Source organism: Lepidothrix coronata, unplaced genomic scaffold, assembly GCF_001604755.1.
Source record: "Lepidothrix coronata isolate B3197 unplaced genomic scaffold, Lepidothrix_coronata-1.0 Scaffold46, whole genome shotgun sequence".
NCBI lineage: Eukaryota > Metazoa > Chordata > Aves > Passeriformes > Pipridae > Lepidothrix > Lepidothrix coronata.
In genome coordinates this window covers 3372724-3394551 of record NW_016690226.1, presented here as the reverse complement: position 1 = coordinate 3394551, position 21828 = coordinate 3372724, and the positions used below count along the sequence as shown (strand labels likewise).

Sequence of the window (21828 nt, the reverse complement as noted above, 5' to 3'; positions counted from 1 at the left end):
TCTTTGGATACTGTGTTCTTGTTGATACAGTTTCTTTCCACATGGAAAGTCATGCCATTCACTCTTCAAGAGAGGCAAAAATAACAGTTTTGGGAATTTACAGTTACAGTTTTCCAGTGATGTATGTTCTCTGCATAGACCAGAGTTATGCACTGCATTATTTGGAGATATAAAACTACACAATTCAGAAGAAACATACTGATAATGAAGTATCAAAATAGTGCATGGCAGGTGCTGTCCTTGCCCAGGTGACAGTGCTTACTGAGTTGAGATACAACTTTGGTTTTATATAATGCTTCTCATCACAGCCTGCTGCATTGTTTTTGAAGTGCTCTAAGACAGTACTTTTGTCACAGTTTGAAGCTAAAGGATGTGGTTTGTATGAGAGCAGTACAGAGATGTTGCAAGGTAAAGTAAAGGCATTTTCGGGAGGCTGCAACAGAAGTTGACAGAAATACTATGAAACAATTGTCTTCAGGGGCTCCAGAAAAATTTGCTTGTAAAGATCAAAATTCTCACAGACACGGAAGATGCCTGTATGAAAGGCCTTAGGGGTTTTTTTTAATTAAAGTTTAGTATTAAAACAGAGGACCTTCTATTTTGCTACTTCAGTGACAGCCAGTATGTGTAGTTCATTCAGAGCAGAGGGGAGGGGAAACAGGATACAAGGCAGGTGAATACCTCCAAGGATGGGCTGGTGGGTGCCCTCACTGCTGGCTAGCTGCCACAGATGCAGGTGCTTCTGCTTGTGGGAGATGCAGCAGGGCTCCACGAGGCCCCAGCAATGCCCCTGGGGCAAGGAGGTCCTGCTTGGCCACCCTCTGGCATTCCTTGGCCCTGAGAGCTGCCAGGGCGTCCTTGGGCCTGACAGGCACATACAAGCGCTTGGTGTGGCCACCTGCACATAAGGAAAACCACAGACAAAAGCACAAGTGAAACTGGCTCAATGTTTCTCTTCTCATCTTAAGCCAGAGGTGGAGCATAGCCAGGGGCTGCATACCTCAGTCTCAAACAGACCCTGCAAGTGTCCTGGATGAACTCAGTATCCCCCTCTTGCTGTCATTGATAACTGCCCCTCCACTCTCCCCGCCCCAGCATCTACACAGGTGCTGCTGATTTAATAGGCTCAAAATCTACTTGTGGACAAGTTCACCTTTCTCCTAAAACTGTGCCTTCCCCTTTCACAATGCAGAGTACTCCCCCTGCTTTGGCTGTCTTCAGCCAGCCCAGAGGTTTGAGTGGTAATTGTAAGACTGTCAGCTCACCTGACCCCACTATTTTTCCTAACCTCTGAGTGGGTATTAGTGTTATGGAGAAAGAAGCTATTTCTTTCTCCCTTGTGTTGTACTGGGTAGAACAACAACTTTATCTACATTTCCCAAGAAAACAAGGAATATATGGAATATAAGGGTTTTTAATATAAGTTTTTTACAATGAGAGCAGTAAAAAACTGGAACAGGTGGCGGATGCCCTGTCCCTGGAAACATTCAAGGGCAGGGTAGATGTAACCTAGCTTTGAGCAACCTGGTCCAGTGGGAGGTGTCCCTGCCCAGGGCAGGAGTGTTGGAACTAAATGACTTTTAAAGGTCCTTTCCAACCCAAACCATTCCATGATTCAGTGATAACGTTCTATCCACCTCCTCTTTGTGGCTTAAGTCAACAGAGCTGTGGGAAAGGGGAGACACCCTTCAGGTGCCCAGGAGCTGTGAAAAGAAGAGCAAGGCAGAGGCAAGAGACAGGTCACATTGCTACAGGGGAGGTAAAGCAGAAGCTGCTCAGCAGCAACTTTCTGGCCATGCACCACCCAAAATCATCTGACCCATCTGCAGCACTGCACTGGCTTTTACTTGGGAAAATGTTTAGAGGCCTGGGGAAGGTGTTGCAGAAGGTGTAACACAAATGATACAGAGCTGAGTGTTAGCAGCTCTTTTTCTTGCAAAAACAGCAAACAAAGCTCATGATTTGGCAAATAAGCCTGAGTATTGAATAACCAACTGCAGAAAGCTTAGGGCAGGTGTTCCTGGGCTGGTACAGCTTCCATAATGTATAGAGAAGTACTCTGGCAGCCACTTCCAGCCAGACCAGCTCCTGCTTCCTTCAAGCTCCTCTCAGCCCCTACCATAAGCTGAGGAGGGGATTCACCAGAAAAGTGAACCATTTGTTTCCCTTCAGGAGTTGTGACAGCAGTTTATGCTGTGATGGGGGAAGCAGGAACCCCACTACTGGCCTGCAGGCAGCAGAAAGGCCCCCCTACCTCCTAACACAATTCCAAGATGCTGTTCTGCTTTTCTCCCTTTACACCTCTGCTCCTTAGCGAGCAGAGAAAGGTGAGAAAACAATGACCTGCAAATCATGGAATGAGGGTCCCCCACCTATCCAGCAAGCTGTTCTTCCTTTCCCAAGGGCAATGGCCTGGACAAGGACAGCAGGACTCAAGCTGCATTCCAGGTCCAACAGCTACACAGCCAAGTGTGACCAGGACAGCCGGGAGGCACAGAGCTGCCCGGGTGCCCAGCCAGACCCGCCAGCAGCCAGAGGGATCCCTGGAGCAGTCGGGTGAGGCTGGGCTCTGCAGCCACTAGGTGGGAGAACTGAAGTACAAACAGAAACCAGCAGGCAGGGCAAAGCTAAGAGGAAGTTTTAAAAAGTGATGCATCATGCTGGAAGCACAGAAGCAGCAGGGAGACGATTCTAACCTTTCCTCCCATCTCTCAGGCTTGAGGTGCCTTTCCTTGTATTTAATTTCTTTCATGGTTTTCTTGCTAGTTCTGTGCTGTTCTCCAGCCTTCTCCAACCTCTCTCTCTGGATGGAACACAGTATATGAAGGGTAAGGCACTGTTACTGCCTTACCCTTCATATACTGTGTTCCATCTCTGCTTAGCTCAGCGAGCCCATATGTTGTTCTACCTCCTACACTGAGCCTTCCAACTGCTGTTCAACGTTAGTTTTTTCTCACATTCCAATTTGAAGATAACCAGCTTCCTGGCTAGAAACAAATATGAGCCTGGAGCAAGGTCTGAGACTACAGATTATGAAAGACACAGGGAGAAATAATATATTTTATGAAAATGTGTGTCCAACACTGCACAAATTTGGGGGCACACAAGCCCTTCTTCAGTCTGGCACAGCACTGGGGGCTCCTATAGCGGCCCTTGCATTTGCAAGGAGGGCAGCACAGAGCACATGTTATAAAACTGTCAGGTCAAACATTCCTGGATACAGAAGCCCCGGTGGTTCCATCTGCCCAGCATGTTTCTAACCATGCTGGGAGAGCACCACAGTCCCACACAGAGTCCCCCATGGGGGCAGCTCAGTCTTGCTGCACTCAGCAGTAAGGATTTGGGTTCTTTGGGTTTTGTTTGTTTTGTGGTTCTTTTGCACCCCAGACTTCTTGGCAGTCCTTCCTTATGGGAAGAAAAAGGAAGCTGCAGGCAAGCCCAAGTAGCTAATATTGGATTCAGACATTTAAGATGCACCAAGAACATATGGCAGGGCTGCAGGGTGGCTGAATGGAAAATGTGAACTATGCTCAGCTTGATACTTCTCTGCTGATGCTACTCAGACAAAAACAAGTGTCGTCCCCTTCCCTGCAGCCTCTGCTGATACTGTTAAGCAAGAGAAGCTCATGCTTTGCAACAAGCCTGAGAAACCTAGCCGTTTCCAAGATGAAACATTCACAACTCCATCTGCATGGCAAACCTGTGAGTCACGCCCAAAGCACTGTCATACAACACAGCACACCAGGACCACCTCCACCTTCTTCATTTCTGGCACACCCTGCCTGAAACACCTCCAGAGCGGCAACAGCTCTGCTTGGGAAGGTAACAGGTAGCAGCCACTTGTGTCATTCCTCCTCCAGCCCTCTCCCACCCTGCCAAAGGGACTACACTGACAAGAGTGTCTGTTCTTCACTCTGTTTAGTCTCACAAAGGCAATTGTAAGAGAACAAGCAGGTCATCTGCACCTATGCTCAGGAAACGTCTGTGACAGTCCCAAGGATGACAGCAGCTGTGTGACACCACTGGGCACTCCTCTGCCCCAGCTGCTCTCCTTGCTCCTGCTGAGAGCTGGAGCAAGAAGAATTCACATCAACCTGCAGAGCAGGGAACCAGGAACACTCATTTTATTGACAGTCTTGACAATCTCCAACTTAGAAAAAAATAAAAATCAGCTGGTGCAAAACTTTTCAAGGAGATACAGACTCTCAGAGTAAAACGTTACCAGAGTGTTTGCTTTAGTAAGCAGAAGTGGAATGAAACCTTCGCATCACTGGGTACATGCACATACACTGAAGCAAAAATGCTCAGACAATGGCAAGAATAAGGACAGCAGGCCTGAAAGAACACTTTTTAATTCAAAATTAGCAAAACAGGTCCCATATTTAGATGCAAGGTCTGAAATAATTCTTGTTTTTTAAATAACCAAGAAATCAGAAACAACGCAGAAGCCATTTAAAAACTTATTTCAGATGCAGCAAAGTTTGACAAGAAAGTTTGGCCCAGATCTTTAGCTAAAGAGCTCAACCCCAACTGTCCCCAAACCTCTTCCACACTCCCGGTCCATAAGGGAACCTGCTTTGCCAAGTTCTCCAAAACAGATTCATTGAAGGAGAAAGTCTGAGGTTGCTGGACGACATGCCTCTTCCACCTTGCCCCTTTGGCAAGGCAGGCAGCAGGAGCCAAGGGGCTGCCAAAGAGCTGCCCAGCATGCAAGGTTGTGGCTTTGCTGCGCCATCTCTTTTAGGTTTGCTTGAGGACAGCACTTCTAGTGCCCTGAGAGACCATCACGCTGACAAGAGCCAGCACCGGAGCTGCCAGAGGAAGTGTGGCTGTTCAAAAGAAGTGAGTGAGAGCCTTCAGGAGCAAGGTGGGAGGCTCTGGCAGAGCACACATGAGCAGCTCTAAGTCCACCATCTCCCTCCAACACCACAGTCTTGTTCCCATGGCTCCCCACCAGCTACTAGAGGAGTCTCTCCAACAAAATGAAGAAAAGAAAACTGTCCCCCCACTGCCACCTCAGTTTGGAGTCCTTTGCTCCCTTGGTGGCTGCAGGACAGGAACCAAATGCTCTCCCTGTGCTGCTGAAGAGACTCTCTGAGGGCAGCAGCCTGCAGGGTACAGGCATCAGCTCCCAATGCAGGAGGAGCAGCATTGCACTTCTCAAGCCTGCTCACCAGAGAGGAAGCAGAGCACATCAGCAGGAAGGAAGGGAAGCAAAGGTCTCAAACACACCTCCCTCCTGTTTCCTCCCCCCTCACTGGCTCCAGCACCCACTGCACCTGTGAGCCAGAGGGCTGTGCACTGGCCTTGGCTGCTGGGTCATGCCTGCCCCAGTGGATGCGGTGCAAAAGGAGTAAACGTCGTCTTCCCTTCTGGTCCTGCCTCAGTTACCACAGCACCCCTTCATGCCTGCTGTGGGATCCAGCTCCCCTGCTCCTACTGTGTTGTTGGCCACGGAAGCAGGCTCATTCCCCACAGATACCAATGGCCCAGTGCCTTTGGCTGAGCAGTTTGGGACGCCCCTGCACCCCTGTCCCCTGGGGACTCAGAACACCGGGATCTTGTCCCTGCGCACCGTATCCAGGTCATCATCCAGGGTCAGCAGGACCTGAGGAAGAAAGTACAAGGCAGATTCAGGTCTTGCTGGCCAGGCAGCTCTACCTTTCAGACCTTCAGGTCTTGATTTCCTGGGAGGTCTTCCCAAATCCATGATTCACTGGTCACAGCAGCAGCCCCTCAGCTGTCCCACAACAGCTGTGTGACCCACAGCCCCAAAGGGAATTTGAGGCCAAGAGGCATAGGGAGATAAATAAGGCAAAGGAGAAAACCTGATCCCTCTGACAAAGAGCATCCCACTGTAAAGGATGTCTGGAGATAGAGCCAAGAAGAGGAGTTTGGGCACCTCTGTGGGGTCCTGGAGCAGTCACAGGTCCATGTGGATGGAGAGGGGCAAGGTGGAAGAGGAGAGGGTAAGGCCATACAGCAGAGTGGGAGACTCAGCAAGACTCACCAGAAAGGAGAAGAACAAGGCAGCTGCAGAGAGGAAGTGCCAGACATCATGGTCATCAAAGAAACCCAGCAGGATGCATGGCCGGTTCTTTTCCCGGGACTCTGCTGGAGTCTCCTAGGGGAGCAGGCAGAGGGTCAGCACCTGATACCCACTCCGACAGGGCTCTTGCTGATCACACTGGACCCTCTAAAGATCAAGCCATCTTAACCCTCCAAGCAGAACCCAGGAAAAGGTGCTATGCTGGCCAGACATGGGGCGAGGGCAGGCCAGGAATGCAATGTTAGACCTGAAAATGGATCTGGGGCCATAACCCACAGCTGGGGAGAACCCTCTGCTCTCCACATCTGAGGTCCTGCATAGCACAAGCTGCACAGCCTCTACCAGACCACTCTGCAGCAAGCCCCTCACCTCCATGGAGATGGATGTGATATCCCATTAGAAGACATTCAGTCTCCCAGGTCATGGAGAGCCCTCACAATCCCAGGCAGGTTACCACCCCCATTGGCCATCTGCTTCAGGGATAAGTCTTCCATCCAGTGCTAGTCACAATTTGCCCAGTTTTGCTTTCAGATCCCCAGCTTGTCCTCTGTCCCCTGGTGAGGACCAGTCACCTCCAGGTACCTGGGTCATAAATAGCCTCTACACAGATAGATGCATACAGTCATTTTTGGCTCAGCACAGCTTCCCACATTCCCTTCACAGTCTGCTGAAAATAAGCAGCTCTCCATGAGCAGGCCAAGACTCTCCTCCAAAGTACGTTTTGTGCAAAACAAACAACAGGAAGGAAAGAGGATGAGACAGAGATGGACAGAAGGACAGTGAAAGGGGAACTTTACCTCCCAGCTGCTGAGGGTCTGGAAGAAGAAGTAGAGGGCAGCTGCCCACACCACTGCTGTGGCCACAATGCAGAACATGGGGATGGGCAGGAGCTTCTCAGAGCTGCGGAGCTGCAGACAGGGACACAGCCTCACAACACACCCTGAGTTCTTCACAAGGGACAGAGCTATACACAGGGCTGACACACCATCTGCACCTGGGAAGGGCTGCCCAACCCAGCCACCCCTGAAATGGCTACACACCATCCCTCCCCAACACCTTGTCCCACCCTGAGCCCCACAACAGCCCCTCCACATCCCTCTGCAGCACCACAGGAACCCCAGCTGCATCCAGAAAAGAGGCCCATCCCTTCCCCTTTGGAGATAAGCACCCCAGAGACAGCTACAGCTGCCTCCCTCTACCTTCATGATGATGTAGAAAGCCAGATACAGCAGCAGGTTACAGATGAAGATGCCCAGTATGTAGGAGGCAAAGTCTCTGGGCCGATACACGAGCCCAAAGATAGCACTGAGAGAGAGAGAGAAGAAGGGATATCAGACAGCCTCTTTCACTAGGGACAGGGCACATTCCCAAACTGCCAAGGTACAGCCACCCACTGCCCCACAGACACAGCAACACTGCCCCCAGCCAAGGAAACTCAGCCATGGTCAGCTGCTGAAGCAACTGAGACCACAGAGGACAGTAAAGGGCCCTGGGTTGCTTCCAAACACACTCAGGAGCTGGCCCCAGACCTGTACATTTGGCAGAAAGCATGTCCCTAAGCAGCTTTAGTGAAAAGCAAGAGCCTGGGGCAATGATTTTAGGTCTCATCTAAGAGCTAATACCTCCTTGCTCAGCCAGGCTCTGTGACTAACAAGTGTCTGTCAGGTCTCCCGCACCCTGGCTGTGCCAGAGACTTCCCAGCTATGTGGGAAGCAGGTGTACAGCACAGCACAGCACCACAGTACCAAGCCAGCCCTACACAAGCTTGCTTAGAGACGAGCCATGAGACAGCCCCAGCTGAAACACTTAGGGATGCCTCACACCGTTCTGTAGTGCTGCACTGCATCCTACGGATCTGCCTACTGTCAGCACTCCTCAGATCAAGCTCCCCGCCAAAACATGTCAGAAGGGCCCCAGCACAGGATTATTGCACAGACATTGCTGCATTTTCTCATCACTTCAGGCCCCCTGTGTTCCAGTATTGAATCCTGCTGCCCACGTGCACAAATACACAGGACACCAAGATGTAACTACTTACAAGGACCAGTTGACCAGGTTTCCAACAATGAGCAGCACCATCCTGTCCTGGAGGAAAGGCACTGATGATCATATAAAATCAGAAGGGTATGCAAAAAGAGGCCATTGCCTCAGAAATTCAGGATATCATTATGTGAGGATTTGGAGTCTGGTTCCTGCAAACACACGTGCACCTGGCTCTGTAGTTTGCTCTGTGGGAGCTTTATCAGATGGAAACTGCTCTGACTCTCATAAATTTTAAGAAAGAGTTGCAAGAAGGAGACTGAACATCAAAAAAAGAACAATCTCAGCACTTAAGGGATCAGCCTCAGGAGGTTCTGCAAATCCTTTGACTACTTCTAGGAAGTAGTCAAAAACTACTGTTTTTCTAGTTAGATTCCTTCCCTCCCACCGTTTTATAGAAAAAGTACTGCAGAGAGCAAGGACTTGCTTGAAAGACGCAGCAGGGGAAGCTTTGGATAGCATCCCACATGTATTTAGAGACACTTTTTTTCTCCTATCTTACCATTAGCTAGAGAAGCCCTGTAACTACAGCAGGCAGAGGTTTACACTTGTGGGAGATGTGCATTTATGCTTACAGCTGCTTTCATGATGCAGCTATTTCAGGCTGGCCAGGCTTACTTCCTGCCTGAGTGGACTTTGTTTATTCAGAGGTGGGAAAATAAATAAAAAAGAAAGAAAGAAACAAGATGCTCATGGATAAAAACCCCATTTGGCTTCAATCCTTAATTAGCACTCTGCGACAAGAAGAAAGCCATCAGTGGGACACAAGGTAACAGCCACCATTTCTTACTTTTCTGCTGTCTGCCCCAAGGTGCTGCAGAAATGGCAATTGCTTTTGCTTAAACCACAGAGCCAAAACAGTTGCTGCCTTCCCCAGAGAGGCTGCGCTGCACAGAGCCTCGTACCCATTCCTCTGAACAGATGCCCCAGAGAGCAAGTGCAAAGGCAAATCCTGTCATGCTTGTATCACCTTTGCTTTGATGTTTTATTCACCAAGTTTGAGATCGGGGAAGTCTGGAGGTTGGGGGTAAACCACTGTAGCAGAGATCTACACTTACCCCAACCATTCTGGGGGAGGGAGAAGAAGGGAAGCAGGGACCATCACTTTTTCAAATAGACCAGACTCTTTCCTCTGCACATTGCCTGAAGGGTGAGCGATTGCTTAGATAAGAAGTCACCTACCATGTACATTGGTCGACTGCACTGCTGGATACAGTCTGTGTATAGCACCATCACTGCTCGTCGAAATATGCCCAGGTCTGTCAAAGAAGAGGATAAAAAGCCAGAACAGCCAGCAGAGTGAGCCCCAAAATGGGGAAAGACACAGACACCCACCAGCTGACAAGAGAATCCAAGGTGTCAGCAGATGCATTTCTCGCCCTTTGGGAGCAGCCTGTGCTGAGCAGAACAGCCACCACAGCATGTGGATGGCATTTGGCAAAACAACAGGTTAAAAAAAAATCAAAACAAAAATCCTCTCAACACTAGCACTACCCAGAATTCAAACAGGCCCTGTCTGTACATATAAACAGGCTGACTTTGCAACCCCATCTCTGGGAAAGAGATGTGTGTGTGCAGGAACAGGAAAAACACCTTCCATGGAACAAGCTGCCAGAGCAGGAAAACAGCAGAAACAGATCCCACAGCCCTCAGAGGGTCCCAAAGGGACACAGTGCACTCAAGACACTCCGGCTCTCAAAATCATTGCAGAAGCTTCCCTGCAGAGCCATCAGTGGCAGTGGGGATGGATGGACATACATGCACACACATGCCCTTCTTTAGCTATAAATGCAGAGCTTGAAAACGCTCCTGTGCCAAGATCAGAGCTCTTCTGTACTGTATCACCCCTTTCCTGCCAAGGAGCAGGACTGGCAGTGCTGCTGGCAAAATGGTTTCTCTTCTGGAGAGCTGACCCCAGGTGGCACCCGAGCCTGCCTCCCCACACACATCCATGCAACCCCTGGCTGCCACACCGCTGCACAACTCAGCAGAAATAAAGGAGAGCTGCAGACAGTTACCTGAGTCAGGGCCATCTGAGGCAAACAGAAGCAGAAGAAGAAGGAGAAATATGTTTGTAAGCAGAGCACAAGACACAGTTTCCCCACCAGTCCCTCTGCCCCTCACCCTATGACCGAGTGTAGCTCTCTGCTCTGAGCACAGCACTAGGGAGTGTGCACTAGGGAGAGCTATAGCTGAAGGACAGGCTCCCTCAAAGCCCAGCTCTCCTGCCTCCACAGACCCATTGGTCTGGGAAGCAGTAGCACAAGGATTTCAGAGGCCAGGAAGGGCATCGGATGGATGAGAGGACAGGGTAACCTAGAACACAGGCCACAGGACTGTGCTGACAGACACGTTGCACAGGTGACACGCAGGTGACGACAGGAGGCACCTGCACACCCAGGAGGAGATGGATCAGTCACAGCACTTACCCATCTTGAAGCGGCCCATGTAGTAGATCTGGGTGCTGAGAGCCAACGAGGCCAAAACATGGATTATTGAGAAAACAACCCAAAACCACATGTCATTTTTCCCAAACACCTGAAAGCAAAGACACGTTAAAAGCAAACTGAGCCCTGTGCAGCAGGACAATCCTTTCCCGTCCTATATCACCATGGGTCATTAGATAACCTCACTGAATACAGAAAAGAACACCCTAAATCTTTCCACTTGAAAACATATCTATGAGTTCAAAACAAAGTCCAGAGAGGCAAGAGGAGCTCAGCATTCTGGAGAGGAGACCATTCTGTCTGAATGCTCCTTCAGATAAGAGCAGCAGCTTGGAAGGGCTGCAACTGGCCCAGGGAGCAGAAACGCAGGGACACCCAGGCCAGGTGAGCTCTCTCTGCTGAGCTGGGCAGCAGCTCTCTGGCCAGGAGCTGTATTTTCACAAAGGCAGTAAGGGAACCAACTATTACTTTAATAAGTGTACTGCAGAACAAAAAGGAGAAAACCGCTCTGCAGGCAACTGCTCCTACTGTATATTTTCATTTTATTTAAGGACTGGAAGTGACCTACAAGCGCACGTTAAAGCTATATTAAAACCTTAATCTTTCAGTTATACATTAAGGAGTCCAGAAACTCTGATCTATTTGGCTGTGAGCACTCCCTTTCCCTGGGGCAAAGCACTTGCATGAACTTTCCTCTTTACATGTGTGGGGAAAAAAAAAACAAACCAAAAAAAACCAACCAACCAACCAACCGAAAAAAAAAAAAAAAAAGCCCCGACACCACCAAAAATCAAGCAGAAAAGCCACCTCTACATGAACTAAACAAGGGAGATGTAGCTTATATGCTCCACTGAACAGCTTCAAAGCACCCCTCAAGAAAAGATACAGCAATCCATAATAAAGCCCCAGTGTTTTGAACCTGGCTGTCAAGATCTACCACACCTATCAAGAGATTTTTGGGAAGTCCCAAGTTCACCAGCTGCTCCTGCATGCCTTATCCCAGAGTCTCTTACCCAGAGACCTTTGCAGTATCAATTGGTATTCCACACTATGTGTGGTAGGGAGGGGCTGACAGCCCAGTGGGACTTAGCTGCTACTTCAGATCAAGAATTCAATGAATTTTGCCTGGTTACTGATGAACAAAAATGAGTCCTTCAAAAGAAGGGAAACAGAGACCTCCAAAGTAAAGGACAGGATGGGGACTCAGATGAGCCCAGCTCAATATTTGCAATGCTGTGAGTTAACGGGCAAAGCCCTGTACCAGTCCAGCAACTCTGGCTGATTCTTTTTGCTACAGTGCCCTTCCATAGGCAGGTACTCCACACATTTACCTGGGAGCTCCTCAGACATTATCCTAGTCCCCCATCTCTCCAAAGATTGCAAGGCCAACTGCAGGAGCTGTGCCCAACAAGATGGAGTTTTCCGAAGGGGAAAAATAGGCACAAGCAGTTAGGTATCAGATACTTGTCCTGGAAGCTCATCCAGCCTCATCCCGGTCCCCAACAATGTAAGTCACCTCACAGGAAGACCATCTGCATGCTGGGACATGGACACCTGGATGTGTGAAGTTCTTCTCTTGAGAAGGATGGTATGTGGTAGCAAAAGTCCAAAAAAGACTCCACCTAGAGGAAACTGCTCTGCTCTTCCCCCTCCTGAAAGCCCAGGGGAAGAGAGGAGGAAAACCCAAGAGAACTGAGAATTCAAATGCCAACAGCTGCTTAACACACTCTTATCCTACTCTGCTGCTTTCCCCACTTAAGCTATGTTCCCAGCCACACCATCTCCTTCCCAGAGAAGCAGGTAAGAGGGAGCCATACCACTCCAAGGACAGCCAGACAGATCACCACAGCAAACGAGGCATAGGCAGAGTAGGCACTGGCATTGATGTCTGGGTGGCGGGTCTGGTAGAGCTTGAGCATGCACAGTCCTGCGATCATGTACATGAAGGAGGTGTCTGTGGAGGGATCACAACAAACAGTGAAAACAGGTACAGCCAGTGGGCTGAGAAAGCTCCTCTGAGTGCACACAAAGTAGTGCAGCAGCAGGGCCAATCCCAAGGCTGGCAGGCACAAATCCATGATGCTGCACTACATTGTACAGCACTTCATGCTCTGCCATCTTGCAGCACATGTACCATGCTCTGGGGCAACAAAAACTAAAGGGGATCAGAAAATAGGTGCCCACAGTGCAGCACAGAAACAGGCAGGCAATCACAGAATGGTGCAGGCTGGAAGTAACCTCTCGAGGTCATCTGGTCCAACAACCCCTGCTCAAGCAAAGTCAGCTATGAGAGGGTTGTCAAGGACCATGTCCAGTCAGGCTTCGAATATCTCCACAGAAGAATTCCCAACCTCTCCAGGCAATCTGTTCAGTCTGTGACTACCCTCAAAGGGAAAAGAGCCTGGCTCATTCATTTTTGTTCCCTCTTATCAGGTATTCACACTCATAGACAAGATTCTGCCTGAGTCTTCTCTTCCCCAGGACGGAGCCCACAGAGCAAAATTTCCACTGAGATGTCACAGAGGCTTCCTAGGCTTGAACACTCTGCTCCTCAGGCTGTGCACTTATTACCTTCAAGCACTGAGCTGCAAAACCAATGTGAGATCCTGCCAGCACTGCACTACCAGAGTCCTAAGGACTGGAGAGGAGGCTGACATGTGTTAGTCCCCAGAATCAAAAGCCTCACTGCCTCCTGACTGAGCTTTGAAACAGGCAGTCTCCAGGGAGGTTTGCAAGGGTAGAGGGATGGGAAAAATCAGTAACTCAGCAGGAGAGAAAGCGTGGCAATTCCTAGCTCCAGCTCAAAAGGAGAAAGGAAACTCAGCTTACCAAACTGGAAATTGGAGTAATTAGGGCAGACGTGATAACAGGCGCTGAGCACCCCTTCCATCATCAGAGCGATGCCCATAGCATAAAAGAGACCAAAATGCTTTGGGATCCCATAGTCCTGGAAGAGAACAGATCTGCAGAGTAAGTACCCTCACTGTCCTGATGACAGGTGAGCTTCCACTCTCCATCACTTCATCCCTCCTAATTCCTACGTATGTCCTTTAGTCTGCAGTGCAGCACAGTGTGCTGTGCACAACCACAGGCTCTGGATTTAGCCACATGGCACAGCCAGTGAATCCACAGGCAGCAAACTCAAGCTAACCATGCTGAAACTTCTGGTCTGAAGACCTCAGTGTCTTGGTACCAACATTGTGAGACTGAAAATCTCTGTCCTGTACCTCATGCCATACTACATCCTGCCCAAAACTGAGAGAGGACTGGGGACCCAGAATTGTTCTTGTGGTCAGTAGGGTTAGAAGCACCTGAGGAGCAGAGCCCATCAGAGGGCACTTCCATCACAATTTGGCCAAGGTATCATCTGAAAACCACAAGCAGCAGACCCTTACAACTGCTAAGGCCATTACTTGCTACCAAGACAATGAAAACAGAGCTGTTTGTCTCCAGAACTACCAGCACCACTGCCCACAAGGCTGCAGATTTCTCCATCCTCTTTCGGAAGAGTATGCAGAAGCTCTGGCTACAAGCAGCTCTGCTTCAGAGTAGAGGCAGCCAAATTCCTCTGAGTTATCATAGGCATCTCTATCCCCCCTTGCTAACAAGAGTGCCAAGAAATAACTCTTAATTGTATAAGAGAAATCAACTACTTCACTATAACTAAAGCATCTTGGGACACTCCTACCGCCCCAGTTCCTCCACAGTGAGCACTAGTGGACAAGCCACAGCCATGGGAGTTGTTCCTCTATTAACCTCCTTGTGTTCGTAAGCCCAGGCTGGATCACCACAGCAGTGTGGACGTACTATACGTAGCAAAATACTGGGGTATGCAAGAACATAAGCATCTCACCTATACCTTTTTGCATAGGAGCTAAAAAGAGGAGGATTCAATTCTCCAGCAAGGAAGGCAAGTGGAAACACATTGCGTATCACTCTGTTTTTTGAGTTCATCCTGTCTTCCCTCCCTCCACTCAGCCCCATGCAATCATGCTTCCTACCAGGGTATAGATATCTTTCATCTCCATGGCCCGACGGTGGAGAATGTCCCTGCGCAACACAATGAGGAGGAAGAGAAAGCCCAGCATCATGTGGCCCACATTGCTGAGGATGTTGTTGAAGGCACTGCAGGAAAGAAGAAGGTTTAAGACAAAGGCAGCACAGCAGCAGAAAGCTGAATCCTGGGCCATGATAAGCTGAACCCATTTTGCTCCCCCTCCACCATCCTCCACCTCAGCAGCTGCCAAAGTGCCAGTTTGACTCTCTGGATGTCAATTGTAGGTCAAGTAGCTCACTTACCCCAGTGAATTTAGCACTTCCTCTGAGAGATGCCCAACTCTGGACTTTCTTTGCACTCTCACATTAATTTAGAGAAATGCTGCACTGAAAGGACTGATTTGAACTTCTTTGCAGAGCTACTGTTCCTTGGATACAAGTGAGAGCATCCAATAGAGCACAGGAGCACCTCATTGCTGTGTCATAGATTTGGTAGGGGCACCCAGGTGCCATATGTTCCTGGGTGCATGTGTCTCACAGCAGTAAAGTGCCACTGCTGAGAAAAACACAAAGCTCAGAGTCCTAAACTCCCAGTGGTCCTATCAACACAGTTACTGCGAGCCTGACAAGGATAAAATCCTGACGTGGGCACAGCACAAACACTCGAGAAGCTTGAGACAATAATGCAGTGACCACAGGGCTCACTCACCTCAGCACCCCAAGGGGATGAGCACACAGAAAGTTGTAGTAGCAGATGTCCTGATTGCCAGTCACATTTACTACCTAGACAGAGAGGAGGTGGGAAACCCAATATTAGCAAATACTCCCTCCTCTTGGGGGTTTGCTTCGTGCAAACACTGCATGTGCACAAGGTATACCGGGACACAGCCTAGCTCTAGCACTGGCACAGGGGAGTACTGACATCTGTTAGTGAAGCTTTTAGGATGGGATAAGGTGTTGGCAAAGGCCACAAACCTGACAACAGTCTTCAGAGGTAACACTGTGTGCTCTCAACCCCACCACTAATAGATTCTCTTGCAGACATCTGATTAACAGCAGGATAGCAAGGGTAGGGAGAAGGGAGGAGAAATCACTTGTATCACAGCAAACCCTACTTGCTTTCAGTTGTCTTTTACAAATAACAGCAGATTCCTCCTGTCTCTAAAATGAAACAGGACCCAAATGAGACATCAGTTGAGCAGGAAAACAGCTGGACTCCGACTTCCCAAGCAGAAATAGCAGAACTGCAAGCTGAGCAAGCCAAGCGTGCAGTAGCACACAGTACAGAGAGAGCAGCTAAGGTAAACTGTCACTCAGAGCAGAATTCCTGGGTGATCCCAGTTTCACTGCAACTGTCATCTTTACACAGCACAACCACAGAGCAAATTTAAAGGCAAGAGGGGACAGCCACAGAGTCAAACGCACCGTCTGGTAAGTGATGACAAGCTGGATGACCGGCAGGGCATAAAACACTGCAATGGTGATGATGTTCCTGCAGAGAGGAGAGAGCAGCAGCAGTTACACACACCAAAACAAGTGCACACCTGGGACAGAGGCCCAGGGTGCTTGTGGAGGAACATGTACACTTCAGTGCCCAAGGGCACAGATCCTGCTCTCTGGGGTTATGATCTCATTATGCTCTCCTGAAGTTGAAGAGCACATGTGCTAGTGCAAACGAGGCAAATACTAAGAGCACAAGAAAAGCCAGGATGTTGACCACAAGCTCCTGTGTTTGAGTGCCAGTTTCTCCCCTTCCCCACTATGTTCCAGCACACCAGCTGTTACCACGCTTAAAAGCAATGATGCAAAACAAAATCCATTGCCAAGATCATGCGTGCACTGGTCCACAAATATCATTATTTGAGGGATGTGGGATTTGCAGTTACTGGTTGGAACAGGGTGAGAAAGTGTAAGAGGATGGTTCAAAGAATATCCCCACATCCAAAGTGTGGTTAAGAAGGGCAGGTGGACAAACTCCACAACTAAAGACAGTTTCCAGAGCTTGGGTCTTACCAGTTTGCCTTCTCCTTACCAGAAATAGATTTTGTACTTTTTGCTGACAATCCTTCGGTCCTTCCTAGACAAGTCTGATAGATAGAGGAACACCTAAAACATCAGTGGATGGGGAAAGAGGGAAGAAAACAGAAGAAAACTAATGAAGATTACAGAAGCCAGTAGAAGATCCTTATGTATTCAGACAACCTGCAGCTTGGCGCTATTTGGACTGTTTTTATTCAGTGAGATTGTTGTGTCCCTTGATTCTATGGAGTTGAGTTCTGCCAAATCCTCTGACCTCCAGGAATGGCTCCAGACACACAAAACAGTGCAGGATGACAAAAGGAGGCAGCTTGGGAGCTGCTAGCTTAAAGCCCCTCTGTACATCCACTGTAGTCATACTTGTACCAGATTAACTACCTACTACTGCAGATTATTTTCTCGCTATCTGTCACACCTCCTTGGACTTTCTGGGACACTCTCTGGGATTCTTCCTCCTTTCTCAATAGTCCCCAATACATTCTGAGTTTCCATATTAAATCACTCATTTCAGCAGAACACTTAGCACAGCAGGAAAACTTCCAGTGACAGAAAAAATGCTAAGAAGCACATTCAGCTTTAGGAGATTAAATCCACCTAACAGGGAAAAGGAAACTTCAAAATCCTGGTAAGTGACTAGTGCTGGTCCTCGCCTGGATGTGCCCATGGCCCAGCACCAGGGCCACAGCTGCAGTACCAGCCATACCTTGGTGCGGATGATGTTCTTATCACTTTCAATTTCTGGCATGGTGTCGAAGTCACTCTCCTCCTCCACAGAGCTGTCTGTGTCAGAACCAGCTGGTGGCCTGTGCTCAGGGGAGGACATCTGACGTCCACCACTGGAGCTTGACTCATCTGGACCAGAGTGGGGAGAAGGAAATAGGCAGGGTAAAGGCTGAATCCCTCTATGCACAGCAAGAATAAAGCTGTCCCAGATACCAGCTGCACTTGATTTGATACAGCCATTTCAAGGAACAAGTTTTTCCATGATCCCAAACCTTCCTAAAAGTATGAAATTATAATCTAAGAGCACTTTCAAAGATCACTATCTCCCCCTCTGGGCTCTGAAATCTGGAATTCTGAGACAAGCCAAAAAGCTCTAGTGAAAGCAGCAGACTGTTAGGGGTCAAAACCACACTGACCTAGTCAACCTTCAGATTTTATGTAAGATTTATATATATATGCTTTTCTAAAAATATTGTAGAACAAAAGCCAAAGAAGAAGTAAGTCGATTTTTCAAAGCAAGCAGAGCACCAACTTTGCTCCCATTGCATTCACAGTATCGGTCACCTGTGGGTCAGCAGGATCTGCCTGCACTTCTCACAGGCTGGCCAAGCTCCCAGCCCCTTGCCCATGCTGGCACGGGCAGAACACGAGTTTCTTCCTCATTTCCCAAATGCTTTTAAAGCATTTCCTTGGTAATTGGGGAAGGGGGGGGTAGGGTGGTGCTGAAGCCCTCAACTCTACTGCAGGACTTAAATCTTCCTGAATTTTTCCCAAACCTCATGAAAAAAAAGTTCCGTGTTTCTTTGTCAGGCATTGAGAGATACCACATCTTCACAGTCCAACAACTGGATGGTATTTGGAGAGTCAGGGTTGTTATTACACAACAGTGAGCAAATGCATCCTGAACAGGGACCAAAAATTACACAGAGTTGCTCTACTCTCATTTGAGCAGCTGCCTCACACTGCCCTGCACTTGCAAAGCCTCACCCTGCGATCTGGGTCCACAAGCTGTCAAATTCAAGGATTGTCCCAAAGCCCACTGAGCTATTCAATGCCTACACCCTCACAGGAGGGGAAACTGCTGTAAGGAGGAGACTTAGAAATACTCTGGTAAAGGAATTAATTTCCCATCATCTCAGATTAGCAGGACCCTTGGGAAGTTTCTTCCTCCTCTGCCACCAGGGCATGGTTCACCTGCTGACAGCATGACATTATTTCTTTCCTAATGAAACCTCTGGAGTGCAGGAAGCTTCAATTCTGTTTTGCACTGCAGCACACAGCCATTCAGCCTTCCAGAGAAAGGCATGCTTTGGTCTAAAGGCAGGCTTGATGAGTTAATAGCAGGCTTCTAGAAGCTTGCTTGGAAGGGACCTTTGTCAGTCCCTAGTAAATGTCCTGTCTGAAGCAGCATTGTCACCAACACTTCTCAGGTGACTGTGGCTTTGTCTAGCTGAGACAAACGTTTCCAATGACAGTCTCTCTGAGCACCTCTATCACGGATTTGCACCTTTATCATGTAGATGCTTTTCCCTGAAGTGCAACCTAAACCTCCCAAACTGCAATTATTTTGTTTCAAGTAGTTCCAAGATGCTCCCAAAGTAGCTTGCAGCTTTATTCCTTTCTGACTTTAAACCACCTTAAAAGAGTGCCTTCTCCTCCCCCAGGCAGAACCTTCCCCATGCCCCCAGTTCTGGAATGTACTGTACCAATAGCACCATAGCTGCTTCCCTCAGGAGTGCTGGCTGAGATGGGGTGTGAAGAAGTCATAATCCCAGATCCTGCAATGCAAACAGACCCAAGAGGGACCATTAGCTTCATGTCAGTGCTCCAAAACACATCTCTGAGGTGAACACAAACAGCCTGAAGAGCTGGAGGGGCTTGGGAAAAGCAACATTTCTCTAAACAGATGGCAGTCTCTAGAGTATACTGTGCAAAAGGAAAACCCTTGTTTTGCAGTGTGAAGCAAACCCATTCCCTTCAGCCTCCTCAGACAGGCTGCCAGTGAGAGACCGCCTGGCAGCATGAGCCCCCCTCCAGCACCGTGCAGGGAACACACTAGGGCTGCAAGACTTGGTAAATTTTAGAACAAGTCTCATGATGTCTGAACGCTCTTCTGAATTTCTAATTCTTCTCCTTCCCATCTTCATGCAACTGACCTCTCCAAATATTGCTACCTCCAGATACCCCTGGAAGAGTCATAGACTTTAGCAAGGCAGCTGCAACATAGTTTTAACCAAGCAAGGAGAAGGCAAAAGATACCCCATGCAAGAAGTGGCCATAACCTTGTGCTGATGATAAGAGCAGAAGCCTTCGAGGGCTGGAGAGTCCCCAGCTCCTGCCCACACATCTGAAGCAATGAGGACTGTACCTCACAGTCAGGTTACACTGCGACTGTACCCTCCTGCCTCCACATTCCTTTTTTTTTTGCTTCCCATGGTGGAGCTCAGCAGCTGAACTGGCAGCAGACAAACATGGCAGGAAACAGAGCCCGCTGAATCCTTTCACTGAGGGATGAGACACCCATCTCCACAAAACCGAGAGAAGAAAGAGCAGCAGGAGCAGGACCACGTCTTCCAGTGGTGGCAAACAATGAGACAGGTTCAGTTACTTTAAAACTTCACCCTTGCAACAACATCATGTGGTCAGTCAGCAGCAAAGTAATGAACGTGGCACAGTACTTAGAGCCAAGCAACCTTACTGCAGCCTGGAAATGGCCTGGCTTCTCAAGCTGCATCTCTGGCTTCCCAGTACTTGATCTATCTCAGACAGCAGAGGCAGACTCCTCTTTCCAGCTGGAAATTCTGGGCACTTCTGTAACACCTTGCGTAGGTTTTTATACCACTTCCATTAGCCACATACGTAAAGGGACTTAAAACTTGTCCCTGCCTGAGCCCAAATCAAAGAAGCACCCTTACAGCAATGACATTTGATGTTTCAAGTCCCAGTGACTGCTTTCCTTTGGCATGTTCATTCTGCTTGTTGCACTGTGGGCTAATACTTGCTCTCAATTTCAGCTCCTTCTACCCTCCTGCCCTGTCCCTCTAACAGGGCAAAGGAACAGCTCAGAGGAGCATCAAAAGTGAACAACGTGGCATGGACTGAGCACCAGAGGGAAAGAGCTGGCACACCTTAGCCCACCCCTTGAGCCCTGAGCTGAGCTTAACAAGATATTGTAAGTCACTGCAGGAACAAAATCCAGCTTCTACTCATCAGCTCCCATGCAAACTCTCTCTCTCATGGCAGTTTTTCCTGCTGCTTTAAAATCACTTGGAAATCCAGACCACGGGGAAGAAGCATTTCCCCATGTTCATGCCACATGCGCAAATCCTAGTCCTGTCAGTCCTGTCCCACAGGGATGCTCTCTCCTAATTTTAGACCAGGCTTTATTGTCTCAAAATGAGCTGTCAAACCTTCTCTCCCAGGTAACCAAAGGAACATTTAAATCTGGACAAAGCAGGGAAGCCAGGGAGAAAAGGCATTCTGCCCTGCCTCTAACAGCCACTTTGGATCCAATTCACCCACTAATTTCAGTCCCACTTCCCAGTGCGTGAGTGAGTCAGCAAAGTAAATGTACCAGGTGTGGTTCTTCCAGCTATTGCCTCCACCAGATAGTGATGATGTGGAAGGGAAGGTGTGCCACAGGATTAAAAAAAAAAGTGAACCGCAGAAGTCAGACATAAGATGGGAGACAAGAGCAAAGGGGCACATGGAGTTGCAGGATATTCAAGGACAAAGGGCAGAGACAGATTGCTCAACGCTCCCATCCACAGTTTCTTGGTGGGGAAGGGGAAAGGAATGGGGAGTTATGAAGGCAAGACCCAGGGTTACTTTGGAGGAAGAGAAATTCCAGTGGGTTGGAAGAGGAGAAAGAAAAACAGAAAAAGCCAGCATGTCCTGAGTGACTTGCAAGACAGGGAAGATGCTAATTACCATTTTATAGGCATCAGTCAGACACACCCTGAATAAACACAATAGAGAAAGAAACAGTATATGGGTAGAATACGGTTCCTCCCCAGAGGAAAGGACACAGCAGTAACATGCAGTGCCAGACACGTGGGGGTGGCATGGATTACGAGGGAAAGGACAGCTCACAGAAGCAGCAGGTGCCTCTGGGAGGAAAACTGTGCAGGAACTGTGCTCCTCTTTCCGTTCACAGAGATGCTGTTCAGCAATCCTCGCCACTCACCAACCCAGTTCTCTGCCTTCCAGGTCCATACTAAGAACAGCATCTGTGCCCTGCAACTTCTTTGGGAACTTCCCAAGCACCAGAATTTAACTTCTACCTCTCACCAGGGCATCTTAGAAAGCAGCTTCTAGGCTGCCAGCAGGCTATTAAACCTCAGCTGCAGCACCAGTAGCACTCCCTGGGATTTCTGGTCTCACCTGGCTGAGACTGTGCCTCCTTGCCTTAGCCAGTGATCCTTTGTCACCACCCTGGAGCTCTTCCACAGCCTCAGCCAGGTCTCTTCAGCTTCCCCCAACTCCCCAACACACAGGCCCTTCCCATTTCTCCAGTGCCCAAAGACTTGCTCTTGT

The 21828-nt window shown here is 48.8% G+C and overlaps 1 protein-coding gene across 5 annotated transcripts in view; it reads right to left on the bottom strand.

Annotated features, from left to right (window-relative positions):
• Positions 1-4107: 4107 nt before the first annotated feature.
• Positions 4108-21828, bottom strand: part of SIDT1 (SID1 transmembrane family member 1) — a 41428-nt gene continuing 23707 nt past the window's right edge. Inside the window, exons 11-26 of one of the 5 annotated variants that reach the window (XM_017814852.1) lie at positions 18999-19070; positions 17273-17421; positions 16565-16638; positions 15958-16024; positions 15242-15315; positions 14538-14661; positions 13366-13483; positions 12354-12490; positions 10519-10627; positions 10108-10122; positions 9272-9348; positions 8088-8134; positions 7249-7354; positions 6847-6957; positions 6011-6124; positions 4108-5608 (exon numbers count right to left, since the gene is read on the bottom strand). In XM_017814852.1, coding sequence (XP_017670341.1) covers positions 5546-5608; positions 6011-6124; positions 6847-6957; positions 7249-7354; positions 8088-8134; positions 9272-9348; positions 10108-10122; positions 10519-10627; positions 12354-12490; positions 13366-13483; positions 14538-14661; positions 15242-15315; positions 15958-16024; positions 16565-16638; positions 17273-17421; positions 18999-19070 — 1457 coding nt within the window. In that variant the 3' untranslated portion in view covers positions 4108-5545. Of the gene's footprint in view, positions 6125-6846; positions 6958-7248; positions 7355-8087; positions 8135-9271; positions 9349-10107; positions 10123-10518; positions 10628-12353; positions 12491-13365; positions 13484-14537; positions 14662-15241; positions 15316-15957; positions 16025-16564; positions 16639-17272; positions 17422-18998; positions 19071-21828 lie in introns of those variants that run through there. The other 4 variants (XM_017814856.1, XM_017814853.1, XM_017814854.1 and 1 more) reach the window with 4 other exon arrangements.